Source organism: Mesoplodon mirus (genome assembly GCF_964341445.2).
Source record: "Mesoplodon mirus genome assembly, chromosome: 3".
Classification (NCBI taxonomy): Eukaryota; Metazoa; Chordata; class Mammalia; order Artiodactyla; family Ziphiidae; genus Mesoplodon; species Mesoplodon mirus.
The window spans coordinates 107,456,397-107,471,174 of record NC_138978.1 but is presented as its reverse complement, the minus strand read 5'-3'; the positions used below and the strand labels follow the sequence as shown (position 1 = coordinate 107,471,174).

The window sequence follows — 14,778 nt, the reverse complement described above, 5'->3', positions numbered from 1 at the left end:
CCTCTTTGAGTTGATACTTAATCATTTAAATTTATTTTAAAAATTTATATTCTGTGTGAGGCACTGGAGATATTGTCATGAACAAGATAAAATACAGTCCCTTCCCTCACGTGTTTAGACTCTGTTGGAGAATGATGAGTGCTATGATAGGGATTAACACATAGGAAAGGATCTAACCCCAAATTTTTTTGGTCAGGGAAGCGATCTCTCTCACTCATAAAAGATAGGACCAGGTGAAAGAGAAAAGGAAAAGAGAATAAATATACAGAAGCCTAAAAAAGAAAGAGAACATCTATGTATTCCAGGACCTGAAAAGTTCAGTTTGGCTGGAATAGAGTCTGGAATAGAATGTAAGTTGGAGTAGTAAAATACTAAGCTGGAGAAATGAGCAGGGTCCTTTTCAAGCAGAGGGGTTTGAAAGTCATGTTAAAGGGTTTGGGGCTTTCACTGAGGGCAAGAAGGAGCCCCTGAAAAATATTAAGCACGATGGGACTTGGTGAGTTGACATAATCAGGCATGCCTTTTTGAAAGATCATTTTAATCATGAAGAATGAGTTATGAGGAGATTGGTAGTGGAGAGACAATTGTAGGCTTTGAGTAATCTAGGTGAGCCCTGAACTAGCTGTCTGGCAGTGGAGATGGAAAATAGCAGTCAAATTTTAGAGATTTAAAAAGTGAAATAGACCAATAACTGAGGCCACGCAGTTGCCTACGGCGTATTTTATGTGGTACCTATTAAAATAATAAAGGGGGGAGAGAGGAAAAGACTTGGGGATTTGTTGAGTTTAAGGTACCTCTGGAAAATTAAGGTGCAGGTAGGTCATAGTTCTGGTGCTTACAAAAAATCCTCGGGCTGCAGATAGAACCTGTAAGATGCATCAGGAATCACGTCTGTTTTATTCATCACTGAATGCCTAGCACACGGTAGGCATGCTAGCACACAGTAGGCATTCAGTAAACAAATGTCAGAGTTGAGTCACTTGCATAATAGTTGGTAACTAAAACAATGTAAGCGTATGGTATTGCTTAGGAAATTTATACAATGAGAAGGGTAGAATACTTAATGATAGCAGAGGCAACAACATTTAAGGAGTAGGAAAAAAGACTCCACAGGTATACCATGGATTAGTCATGGAAGAAAGCCAGGAGAGCTATAATGGAAGACAAGAGAAAAAGGTGGCAAGAAGGGGTATGAAGTATCAGTGATAAAATATTGGAGCAAGAGATGAAGTAATGCTAAAGTGGCTATTGAATTTAGGAATGCAGAAGCCATAGATGATCTTGGTAAGACCTGCTCCAGTTTGAGCAGCAGCAAGAGTTCAGTGGGTTAGATTAATGACTGAGTGTAGACTGTTCTTTCAAGAAATATGACTTTGGTTTTTCTTTAGGTTATACAGAGCTTATGGCCATGAATAATCAAGTAAAATATCAGAATAAAACTTCCAAATTATCATCTTTCTAGATGTATTTCGTGTAGTGGAAAAAGCATGGATTTTGGCCATTGGGGAGACTTTGGTTTAAACCTTTTGATTTGAAGTGATAGATTTACTGATCTTTGTGAACCCAGAGTTTTACTTTGATTATTTGTGTTGTGAAATGGAGATAGTCATATGCAGCTCATGGAATTGCTATGGACACAAAATCCTTTGTAGCCACAGGGTTGACACATAGTAAGTTCTCAACAACCATATAGCTTCCTTTTTCCTGTTTCTTCTTCCTGCTATTGGGATGAAAAGGGGGAAGGTTATAAATATAATTTCTCCCTTTTTACTGATGAAACAAGAAGAGACTTCAGGACCCCAAGCCTTTTAAATCTATCCTCAACTCTTAAGTAGTTAAACTTGTCCTTCACTAATTTAATTGGTCCTTAGACTTCTAGATCTCAGCATATACCCATATTTTGCTCTAGATTTTTTAGGAAATAAAAAATGCAAAAAATGAATTGGTAGGATACAGTACCTAATGCCAGGTTTTGTCTCAAGCTTACCCTTTTCATATTACTTGGGCTCAGGTGGTGGTAAATATATCACTGTTCTTTCATTTACAAATATGTTACTGTTGTTGATTTGGAAAGGCAATACATAGGGACATCAGTTTCTGCCAGTATGGCAGACTGCATGCCCTGAGGAACTCTGGTGGTTCAAACATCTGAAATGCTGGATAAGATTCACTTAAAAACAAACAAAAACCTTCTTTAAATGCATTGCTAAGCCAGGAAAGAAGAAAGATGCTCAAAGCTCCACCCTATCACCTGTAGCATTTTTGCCAAAAGTATTTGACTTGACCTGAATCTAATCATGTGAAATAGACAAAAGTGGAATATAGGACATTTACAGAGATGCCTGATGTGAATTATTAAAGTAACAGCTGTGTAAAACAGGTATGGAGACTATTCTAGATCAAACAGTGACATGAAATGCATGAACTGTGATTTGATCTTGAATTAAATAATCCCCGTCATTAAAGACATTTTAGGCACAGCTGTGGAAATTTGTATATGAACTCTTAAGTGATATGGAATGTTTAATTTCCTTAGGTGTGATAATAGATTTGTGCTTATATTGGAAATCTTCTTAGGAGATGGCATGCTGTAATATGTAGGGATGAAGTATTTTATTATTGTAAATGGTTAGGCAAAATGTGTGTGTGTATGATAGTGCAAATGTGGCAGAATAACAACTGCTGAAATCAGTTAAGGGTAGATGGATGCGTATTGTATTGTTTCAAACTTCTGGAGACTTGAAATTTTTCAAAATAAATTAATTTGGGGTGGGCGGGACAAAAAGCATGAATCCAGAGAAGTAAGCATTAAAGAAGACAACTGCTCCAGGTGTCCTGAGGACTTTGGAATGAGCCAAACTTTAAAATGGTGACAAAGCATAGGGCCTACATAAGTGTGAAGTCTGAGTGAGATACTCTTCCAAATCCTGCGACCTCAAAATATGATATACTCAGTGAAGGAATGAACCAGGATAGCCTACCTCAGAGAGAGAACTGGGTGGAGGGAAGACAAAAAATCTTCCCTGAGAATTTGAACCCACAAGCCAACACAGGCTCATACTTTTTTTTTTTTTGGTGGTACGCAGGCCTCTCACTGTTGTGGCCTCTCCCGTTGCAGAGCACAGGCTCCGGACACGCAGGCTCAGCGGCCATGGCTCATGGGCCTAGCCACTCCGCGGCATGTGGGATCTTCCTGGACTGGGGCACGAACCCGTGTCCCTTGCATCGGCAGGCGGACTCTCAACCACTGCGCCACCAGGGAAGCCCCAGACTCATACTTTTATGGAGTCAGAAAAATTAAAGTTGTTTCAGGTTAGAAGTGGCTTTAGACACTTAACAGAATTAATGTTAATACTCTCTTACAGAAAGCACTTTAGACCCAATCTCAAATAATTTTCATAGGTAGTGTTCCAATAGTCTTGGACTCATATTCAGAGTCACAAAAATGAGAAATTATTTTTTTTAAATCAGGAGAAACAGTAGGTTTTGACCTCTAACGATGGCAGATATTGAATTATTGGATGAATGTGTTCAAAGACATTTTTAAAAATTAACATCTCTAAAATTTAGATGGCATTGTATATTTTGGTTATGTTAGTGGTACAAAAAAATGGTGTATCCTTCAATGCTTAATGGCTTAGATTCATTGAAATACAATACAGGGAAAAGAAGAGAACATCAACAAATTGAGAAGGAACAAGAGTATTAAAAATGGTGGAGGTGGGGGATAACAAGAGCGCATGAGAAGGAAAATGATCAGTAAGACTGAAACAGTAGGGCTTCCCTGGTGGCGCAGTGGTTGAGAGTCCGCCTGCCGATGCAGGGGACACGGGTTCGTGCCCCGGTCTGGGAAGATCCCACATGCCGCAGAGCGGCTGGGCCCATGAGCCATGGCCACTGAGCCTGCACGTCCGGAGCCTGTGCTCCGCAACGGGAGAGGCCACAACAGTGAGAGGTCCGCGTACCGCAAAAAAAAAAAAAAAAACAGTAAAACATTTGGACACGAAAAACAACAGATAAAAGACCAAGATGCAATTATACAGAATGCAGTGCATTACAGAGACAGAGGGTGTGAAGGAGAGGTTAAAGGACATCAAGAACATGTGGAGAAGGTCAGTGAACATCTAATAGTGTATGAGAAGGAGGTGATAGAATGGTTATGGATGATATTTGAAGGTATTTTGGCTGAGAATTTAAAAATTTGATTAAAGTCAAACATCCTCAAATTTGTGGAGTCTGGGAAATAAGTCAATAGCTAGATCTGAGCCAAGTTCTGGAAGATAAAGTCTAGAACCTACAAAAGTGAGAAGTCAGAGCAATACCCGTATGAAGCAGACCACCAAAATAGAGGGTCTTAAAGGAGCAAGAGAAGACCTTACCTAGAAGTAACAGTAATTAGTCCTTACAGGTGCTTAAGAACAACAGTAAAAACCAGAAGACAGTGGAATAATATTTTAGATACTGAGAGGAAGCTGTTAGCCTAGAATTCTGTACCCAACAAAACTATCAAGAAAAAAAGGGAAGGACGCTTTGGCTAAAAAGAGCTTACTACTGGGCTTCCCTGGTGGCGCAGTGGTTGAGAGTCCACCTGCCAATGCAGCGGATGAGGGTTCGTGCCCCGGTCTGGGAGGATCCCACATGCCGCGGAGCGGCTGGGCCCGTGAGCCATGTCCACTGAGCCTGCGCGTCCGGAGCCTGTGCTCCACAACAGGAGAGGCCACAACAGTGAGAGGCCCGCATACAGCAAAAAAAAAAAAAAGCTTACTACCAATATATCTTCATTAAATGAATGTCTTAAGTGTTTACTCCAAGAAAAGCAGAAAGAAGATCTAAGACACAAGAAGGAATAGTGAGCAAAGAAAATGGTTAATGAGGGTAAAGTAAACTTTGTAAAACAATATTGATGTCAATTTTTGCAAGTTAAAAGAAGAACTGAATGATTTACAGCATGACAGCATGAGGAGCTCTACTTCCTCGCTCCCCGGAAACTTGCAAAAAAAAAAAAACCCTGTTTTTTAAATTTTTATTTCATTTTTGGCTGTGTCTGGTCTTAGTTGTGGCACACAGGATCTTTCATTGTGGTGAACAGGCTCCAGAGCACGAGGGTTCTGTAGTGGTGAGTGGGCTTCAGGACGTATGGGCTCTGTAGTTGCAGCATGCGGGCTCTCTAGTTCAGTAGTTGTGGCCTGTGGGCTTAGTTGCCCTGCAGCATGTGGGATCTTAGTTCCCGACCAGGGATCAAACCCGCATCCCCTGCATTGGAAGACAGATTCTTAACCACTGGACCAGGCAAGTCCCAAAAAATTATTAACAAAATAAAACACATAAAGCCTCTGAATATGGTTCTGTGTGTGAACAGCAGGTGAAGAAACATCTCTTCAAGAAAACCTATGAAAATTCTGTTCGAATGTTTAGAATCTATAATACTTGAACCAAGACCCCCACCCCTTTGTCAGCTCTGTGACATGTCAGCTCTTTGCTGCAGCCAAAAACACAGGCTTCCTCTCCCGCAGCTCCCAATTGGGAGGCTCTCTACCTGGGAAAAGCAGGATATCAGTCTTTCTCATCCTGCCCCCAGCTACCTGTTGCTGAGGTTAAGTCTTGAGTGCGGCTGAGAAGTGGGAACTCCCTTCTTCTATTCAGTCTGCACTCAGAGAATGGAGGCTCCACCTTGAGTGTGTCATGCTTAGAATACTGGGACACTGATCACCTCTGCCCTGGCTCATGAAGTGGTGGTTCCATGCCAGGAGAGACAAGCTGAGGCCTCAGGCTGCTTTTCCACTTCCACCACTGAGCTTCTGGAGTAGGGCTGTCACTCAAAAGTTTGACATTGTTCAAGCTATGCGTGGACTAGAGATTGGACTGTGCTTGGCTTAGAGATTTTACCTTGGAGAAGCAGTTGATGAAACCAATATCTCCTAATCTCTGCTGAAAGAAGACTTCATTTGCAACAGAGCATCAATAACTTCAAACGTGAGAGCACAACACTAGAGGTTGTAGCAAAAAGCAACTGAGAAGAAATTCAAAATACAGTCTAAACTGTAGGTAAACTAGTTTGCAGGAGAAGACCATGAAATAAGGCAGATTGAAGGAGCCATCCTGAGATAAGTTTCAAACACCTCTATGCCTTTAAAGGAGACAGAATATGATTGGATTCATTTGTAGAGCATTTTATGCCCCACAACATTGTTGAAAACAATACAGCAGCTGGCAGGTATCTGAGTTTAACAGCTGGGCATGGTCAAAGAAACAAGGGAGCCCTACCAAACCCCAAGGAAAATGTGATTATATACAAATCTGTGCCTTCTTGAGGAGATACATCAAAAGCTTAATGCTGGGAGAGGGGAAGGAGTACATTTCACTAAAAATACAGCCAGTCACTAAACAAATAACAATCCCTGGGGGTGAGGGAGGGGAAGGACCCATTGCTACAATATATTATCTAAAATCTTCAGTCCCTGACAATAGTTATGCAAAGAAATAGGAAAGTATAACTCATACACTGGAAATAAAGCAGGCAACAGAAACTGCCTGTGAGAGTGACAAGATGTTGGATTTATAAGAGAGACACTTGAAAGTAGAACTAAAGGAAACCATGGTAAAAACTAAACGAAAATATGACCATGTCACATCAAATGGAGAATATCAATAAGGAGACAGATATTAAAAAGAACCAGGGCTTCCCTGGTGGCGCAGTGGTTGAGCGTCCGCCTGCCGATGCAGGGGACGTGGGTTCGTGCCCCGGTCCGGGAGGATCCCACATGCCGCAGAGCGGCTGGTCCCGTGGGCCATGGCCGCTGAGCCTGCGCGTCCGGAGCCTGTGCTCCACAACGGGAGAGGCCACAACAGTGAGAGGCCCGCGTACCACAAAAAAAAGAAAAAAAAAAGAACCAAATAGGGCTTCCCTGGTGGCGCAGTGATTGGGAGTCCGCCTGCCGATGCAGGGGACACGGGTTCGTGCCCCAGTCCAGGAGGATCCCACATGCCGCGGAGCGGCTGGGCCCGTGAGCCATGGCCGCTGAGCCTGTGCGTCTGGAGCCTGTGCTCCGCAACGGGAGAGGCCACAACAGTGAGAGGTCCGCGTACCGCAAAAAAAAAGAGAACCAAATAGAAATTCCGGAGTTGCAAAGTACAATTTTAAAAATTCACTAGAGAGGCTCCACAGTATACTTGAACTGCAAGAAGAAAGAATAGATGAACTTGAAGATGGATCAATAGAGAGAAAAAGAAATGAAGAAAAATGAATACAGCTTCAGAGAAATGTGGAATACCATAAAAGCACACCAGCATATGCAAAATGGGAATACCAGAAGGAGAGGAGAGAAAGGAGAAGTAAAAATATTCGAAGAAAGTTCCCCAAGTACTGCAAAACAATAACTTTATACATCCAGGAACTTTAGAGAACCCCAAGTATGATAAAGAAATCCTCAGACACATCAAATTTAAAAGTGCTGAAAGTTAGGGCTTCCCTGGTGGTGCAGTGGTTGAGAGAGTCTGCCTGCTGATGCAGGGAACATGGGTTCGTGCCCCGGTCAGGGAAGATCCCACATGCCACGGACCGGCTGGGCCCATGAGCCATGGCCTCTGAGCCTGCACATCCGGAGTCTGTGCTCCGCAACGGGAGAGGCCACAACAGTGAGAGGCCCGCGTACCACACACACACAAAAAAAGTTAAAGACAATATTTTGAAAGCAGCAAGAGAAAAACAACTACCTTCAAGGGAGCAAGGTTAACAATTGACTTCAACAGTAACAGTGGAGGCCAGAAGGCCATGGGTAACATATTCAGAATGCTCAAAGGAAAAAAATGTCAAGAATGCTATATCCAGCAAAGGTGTCTTTCATAAATAAAGATGAAATAAAGACTCTCAGATAAAACAAGATTTGAGAGAATTTGTTGCTAGCAGACTTGCCTTACAAGAAATACTTAAAAAGGAGTTAAGGTTGAAAGCAAATGACACCATGTGGTAATTTGAATCCATAACAGTAAAGATAATTATATAAGATATTGTATAATTCTCTAATTATAGAAGACAGCATAAATGTATATTTTCTTTAATTGTTATAAAAAGCAGCTGTATAAAAGAATATGTATATGTCATTGGGCCCATACTGAAATGTAAGGTATGTGTATTGTACTTGCTAGTAACAACATAAAGGAGGTGGGTAGGAATTGTATTAGCATAAGGAAATTGCTATACAGTTGACCCTTGAACAACATGGGGTTAGGGGCACTGACCCTTCGTGCATTTGAAAATCCATGTATAACATTATAGTTGGCCCTCCATATCTGCAGCTCTGCATCCATGGACTCAACCAACTGTGGATTGTGTAGTACTATAATATGTGTTTATTGAAAAAATTCCATGTGTAAATGGAATGCAGTTCAAACCCATGTTGTCAACATTTAAGTAGGTTAAATAATTATAATAGTATTGTTGGGTTTGTAACATTAATGGAATTTTATGTATAATATTACAAAAAGGAGGAAACAGGAATAGAGCTATATAAGAGTAATGTTCCTATATGGAATTAGCTTAGGAAATCTGTAGCTGATCATGATAAGATGTATATGGTAAAGCCCAGAAAAACTTTTAAAAACCCTCAAAAAGTACAGTGAAAATTCATTAAAGGCATTAAAATACTACTTTGGAAAATATTCATTTAAAGCAAAAGAAAGCATCAAAGGAGGAATAGAAGAACAAAAGACATGAGACATAGAAAGCAGAAAGTAAAATTTTAGGCATTAATGCAATGATATTAATAACAATAAATGGGACTGGATTAAGCAATCCAATCAAATGACTGAGATTGTCAGACTGGATAAAATAATTATATACTGTCTACAGGAGATACACTTTAGATTCAAAGATACAAATAGATTGAAATAATAGAAGCGAATAAGAAGTGTCCTGCAAAGAGCAACCTCAAGAAAGCTGCAGTGGCTATACTTTGAGAGATAATAGACTTTAGAACAAAAATGGTATGAGGGACATTTTATAAAGTAATAAGTGTCAGTCCACACCATGGAGGTTTAACAATTCTATATATACCTATTAACAGCACGAAACTACAAGAAAGCAAAAAACTGACACATGAAGGGAGAAATAGACAATACAACAGTAATGGTTGGAGATTTCAATATCCCACTTTCGATAATGGGTGTAACAACTAGGCAGAAGACCAGCAATGAAACAAGACCAACAACACTGTAAAACAACTGATCTAACAGACATCTGTAAAATACTACTCTTTACAGACAACAGAATATACATTCTTCTCAAGGGCACCTGAATCTTCTGCAGGAGAGATCATGTGCTAAACTATAAACCAAACCTCAATAACTTTAAGAGGATAGAAGTAATGCAAAATGTTTTTCATCAACAATGGAGTGAAATCAGAAATCAATAGAAAAATGTTGGAGAAAAATTACAAATATGTGGGTTATTAAACACAACACTCAAATAACCAGTGGATCAAAGAAGAAATCAAGGGAAATCAGGAAATACTTTGAGATGAATAAAAATGACACAATAAAATATAACAACTTATGAAATTCACCTAACATTGCTTAGAGGGAAATTTGTAGCTATAAATGCCTATGTTAAGAAAAAGAATTTGAATCAATAGCCTAACCTTCCACCTTAAGACACTGAAAAAAGAGCAAACTAAACCTAAAGCAAGCAGAAGGAAGGAAATAAAGACCAATGCTGAAATTAATGAAATACACAATATAAAAACAATAGAGAAAAATCAATAAGACCAAAAGCTAATTCTTTGGAAAGATCAACAGAATTGACAAACTTTTAGCTAGATTAACCAAGAAAAAAAAAAGATTCTAATTACTAGAATCCAATGAAAGATGGGACATTACCACTGATTTCTTTTTGTCTTTTTTTACTGAAGTATAGTTGATTTACAATATTGTGTTAGTTTCAGGTGTACAGCACAGCTATTCAGTTTCATATATATTTCATATATGTGTGTGTGTATATATATATATGTGTATATATATATATATATATATATATATATATTCTTCAGATTCTCTTTCCTTATAGGTTATTACAAAATACTGAGTATAGTTCCCTGTGCTATACAGTAGGTCCTTGTTGGTTATCTATTTTATATGTAGTAGTATGTATATGTTTCCCTCCTACTACTGATCTTATTAGAAACAAAAGGATTGTGGGACTTCCCTGGCACTCTAGCTGTTAAGACTCCGCACTTCTACTGCAGGGGACACGGGTTCAATCCCTGGTCAGGGAACTAAGATCCCGCATATTGTGTGGGATCTTAGTTCTCCCCCCCCACCCAAAAAAAGGATTATAAGAATACAGTGAATGATTGTATGACCACAAATTAGATAACCTAGATGAAAAGGATAAATTAGTAGAAAAACTACTGAAACTGACTAAAGAAAAGAATAGACAAGCAGAATAGGCTTCTAACAAGTGAACAGTTTGAAGTAGTAATTTTAAAAACAAAAAAACTACCCACAAAGGAAAGCCCAGCTCAGTTGGCTTCACTGCTGATTTTAAAGAATTTATGTCAATTTTTCACAAAATAGTCCCAAAAATAGAAGATAAGGGAACACTTCCCAACCAATTTTATGAGACATTACCCTGATACCAAAACCAGACATCTTAAGACTACAAACCAATATCTCCTGTGAGGGATGTACAGATCAACAAAATACTAGCTAACTGTATGAAGCAACATAAAAAAGAATTATACACCGTGATCAAGTAGGATTTATCTGAGGGATGCAAAGTTAGTTAAACATCTGAAAGTCAACATAATATCAATCATAAATACAATAAAAAACAAATTACATCATCTCAGTAGATGGAAGAAAAGCACTTGACAGAATCCAACACACTTTCATGCTACAAAAAATAAAAGGTTCAACAAACTGGGAATAGAAAGGAGCTTTCCCAGCCTGATTAAGGGCATCTGTGAAAAATCCACAGCTCATATTATGCTTAGTGGTAAAAGAATGAGTGCTTTCTCTCAAACATTAGGAAAAAGACATGGATATCTGCTCTTACTACTATTCAGCATTGTACTAGAGTCTCTAGCCAGGGCAGTTAAGCAAGAAAAAGAAAAGGCATGCAAATTGGAAAAGATGAAGTAAAAGTATCTCCATTCACAGATGACATGATTTTGTATATGGAAAATCCTAGGGAATCCACTAAGAATCTACTAGAACTAAAGATTATGTTCAACAAGGTCACAGGATAAAAGATCAATATATAAAAATCCATTGTGTTTCTACACGTTTTCGATAAATGATCTGAAAATAAAACAGTTCCATTTACAATAGCATCAAAAAAGAATAAAATACTAAGGAATTAGATTTAACCAAATAAGTGCAAAACTTTTATTCTGAAAAGTATAAAACATCAAAGAATTAAAAGATCTAAGTACTTAGAAAAACATCTCATTCATGGATCGGAAGACTTAACATTGTTAATATGGCAATACTCAAACATACACAGATTTGGTGTAATCCCTATCAAAATCCAAGATGACTTCTGTGTAGAAATTGACAAGCTAATTCTGAAGTTCATATGGAATTGCAAGGGACCAGAATAGCTAAAACAATCTTGAAGAAGAATGAAAGAGGTTTCACACTTCCCATTTCAACACTTATTACAGGGACTTACCTGGTGGTCCAGTGGTTAAGAATCCACACTTCCAATGCAGGGGGTGCAGGTTCAGTCCCTGATGGGGGAACTCAGATCCCACATGCCATGCAGCATGGCCAAAAAAAATTAACAAAACAGAACAAAAACTTATTACAAAGCAATGATAAGACATCATAATATGGGCACCATGACAAATAGATCATTGGAATAGAACTGGAAGTCCAGAAATAAACCTGTAAATCTCTTGTCAACTGATTTGTTAACAAGAGTGCCAAGACAATTCAATGGGGAAAGAATAGTCTTTTCAACAAATGTCAGTGGTTCAGCCAGATAGCCACGTGCAAAAGAATGTAATTGGACTCTTACCTCATAACAAAAATTAAAATGTATCAAAGAGGTAAATAAAAGAACTAAACTATAAAAGTTTTAGAAGACAACATAGGGGAAAATCTTCATTACCTTGTGTTTGGCAAGGAATTCTTAGACATGACACCAAAAGCACAGCAACAGCAAAAAGATAAATTTGACTTACCAAATTTAAATTTAAAAATAAGCGGCCAGGCAGCCCAGCTTCGTGAAGGCTCTCGGCGCGCCGCGGCCCGCAGGCACCCGGCACGCGCCCGCCCCGCCGCCACGATGCCCAAGAGGAAGGTCAGCTCCGCCGAGGGGGCGGCGAAGGAGGAGCCCAAGAGGAGATCGGCGAGGTTGTCAGCTAAACCGGCTCCTGCAAAAGTGGAAACGAAGCCAAAAAAGGCGGCCGGAAAGGATAAATCTTCCGACAAAAAAGTGCAAACAAAAGGGAAAAGGGGAGCAAAGGGAAAACAGGCTGAAGTGGCTAACCAAGAGACTAAAGAAGACTTACCTGCAGAAAATGGAGAAACTAAAAATGAGGAGAGCACAGCTTCTGATGAAGCAGGAGAGAAAGAAGCCAAGTCTGATTAATATCACACACCTGGTCCTATCAGTGGTCCCTGTCTCCCTTCTTGTACAATCCAGAGGAATATTTTTATCAACTATTTTGTAAATGCAAGTTTTTTAGTAGCTCTAGAAACATTTTTAAAAAGGAAGGAATCCCACCCCATCCCATTTTTTAAGTGTAAATGCTTTTTTTTAAGAGGTGAAATCATTTGCTGGTTGTTTATTTTTTGGTACAACCAGAAAATAGTGGGATATTGAATATGGGAGGCTTTGATTGTCTTGGGTGTCCGCTTAACATTCCACAGATGGAGGGTAGCTTTTATATCCTGTAATACAAAGCATACTTAATGGCAGTTTGGAGTCAGCTGTGCATTTAATGTCTTAAACACTTTAAATTACTTCTCTTCCCACGTTGTTTTTGGTAGAATTGTTTCCTAAAGCAAACCACTCACCCCTTGATCTTGGCTCTCCTGGGCAGAATTTTGTGCACTCTGTAACATCTTTGGTCGTGGTAGTCCAGTTCTTCTAGTAACTGTTAATGTGCTGTGAACGATTGACAATTTGAGTATGTAGTGTATATGATATTAAATTGTGAATTAGTGGGACTTACGATGTAACAGCATATCAATATTTGAAGATATTGGTACTTGATATCCTGTGAAGGAAAATTTGCCCCCAAATTTTAAGCTGGAAAGTCACTGGAATAACTGTTGAGAAAAGAATCACAACTACATGATTTTTTTAGGTTTTTGGTACGTATGTTGAGAATTGTGTACAAATTGAAATGTCTGTGTACTGATCCTCAAAACAACCAATAAAATCTCAATTATGAAAGAAAAAAATAAAAAAATAAAAAAATTTTTGTTCAATGGATACCAACCATCAAGAAAGTAAAAACCCACAGAATGGACGAAAATATTTGCAATCATATATCTGAAAAGGGACTTGTATCCAGAATTCATAAAGATCTCTTAAAATTCAGTAATAAAAAGGCAAATAACCCAATTAAGAAATGGGTAAAGGATCTGAACAGATATTTCTCCAAAGAAGGTATACAATGGCCAATAAGCACATGAAAAGCGGCTCAACATCACCAGTCCTCAGGGAAATGCAAAGCAAAACCCCTAGGATGGCTAGAAGTTAAAAAGTCAGATAATAAGAAGTGTGAATGAGCATGTGGAGAAATCAGAACCCTCATACACCACTAATAAGACCATAAAGTGGTGCAGCTGCTTTTGAAAACAGTCTAGCACTTATTCAAACTATTAAGCATAGCTTTACCATATTATCAAGCAATTCCACTCCTAGTGTATAACAGAAATGAAAACATATTTTCACACAAACACTTGTACACCAATGTTTATAGCAGCATTATTCCTAATAGCCAAAAGGTGGAAATAATCCAACTATCCATCAATGACTAATGTATAAACAATATGTGGTATGTTTATACAGGGAAACCTATAGAGACAGAAAATAGAAAACAGAAAACAGAAAATAGATTAGTGGTTGCTTAGGGGTAGGGATTGATAGCTAAAGATACCCTTTAGGAGTTTCTTTTGGAGGTGATGAAAATGTTCTAAAATTGATTGTAATAATGATTGTACCTATCTGTGAATATAGTAAAAACCATTTAATTGTATACTTTAAATGGGTGAATTGTGTCATATTTGAAATATCTTAATAAATATTGAAAAAATTAAGCCCCCTTATAAGAAATAAGAAATAAAATACTGAACAAAAGTAGCACATAAGGGATTTCCCTGGTGGCGCAGTTGTTAAGAATCTACCTGCCAGTGTAGGGGGCACAGGTTCGAGCCCTGGTCCGGTAAGATCCCACACGCCACAGAGCAACTAAGCCCGTGAGCCACAACTACTGAGCCTGCGCTCTAGAGCCCACGAGCCAAAACTGCTGAACCCACGTGCCACAACTACTGAAGCACATGCACCTAGAGCCCATGATCCACAACAAGAGAAGCCACTGCAACAAGAACCCCATGCACTGCAACGAAGAGTAGCCCCTGCTTGCCACAATTAGAGAAGGCCCATGTGCAGCAACGAAGACCCAAATGCAGCCAAAAATAAATAAATAATTAATTTTTAAAATCATATACAAGCAGGAAAGAGAAACTGAAAACGAGAGCATTTTAAGAGCTTTGAATTGTTTGACAGTATAGTCAAGATGCTGGTCACTATTAGACCTTAAGTTA

The 14,778-nt window shown here is 39.0% G+C and overlaps 1 protein-coding gene across 1 annotated transcript; it reads left to right on the top strand.

The window, feature by feature from the left end:
• The first annotated feature begins 12,207 nt into the window (after window positions 1-12,207).
• LOC309800305 (non-histone chromosomal protein HMG-14) lies at window positions 12,208-13,296 on the top strand. Its single transcript, XM_082614368.1, has one exon. The coding sequence runs from the start codon at window positions 12,287-12,289 to the stop codon at window positions 12,590-12,592; it is 306 nt and encodes a 101-aa protein (XP_082470494.1). The 5' UTR covers window positions 12,208-12,286; the 3' UTR covers window positions 12,593-13,296.
• Window positions 13,297-14,778: the final 1,482 nt, after the last annotated feature.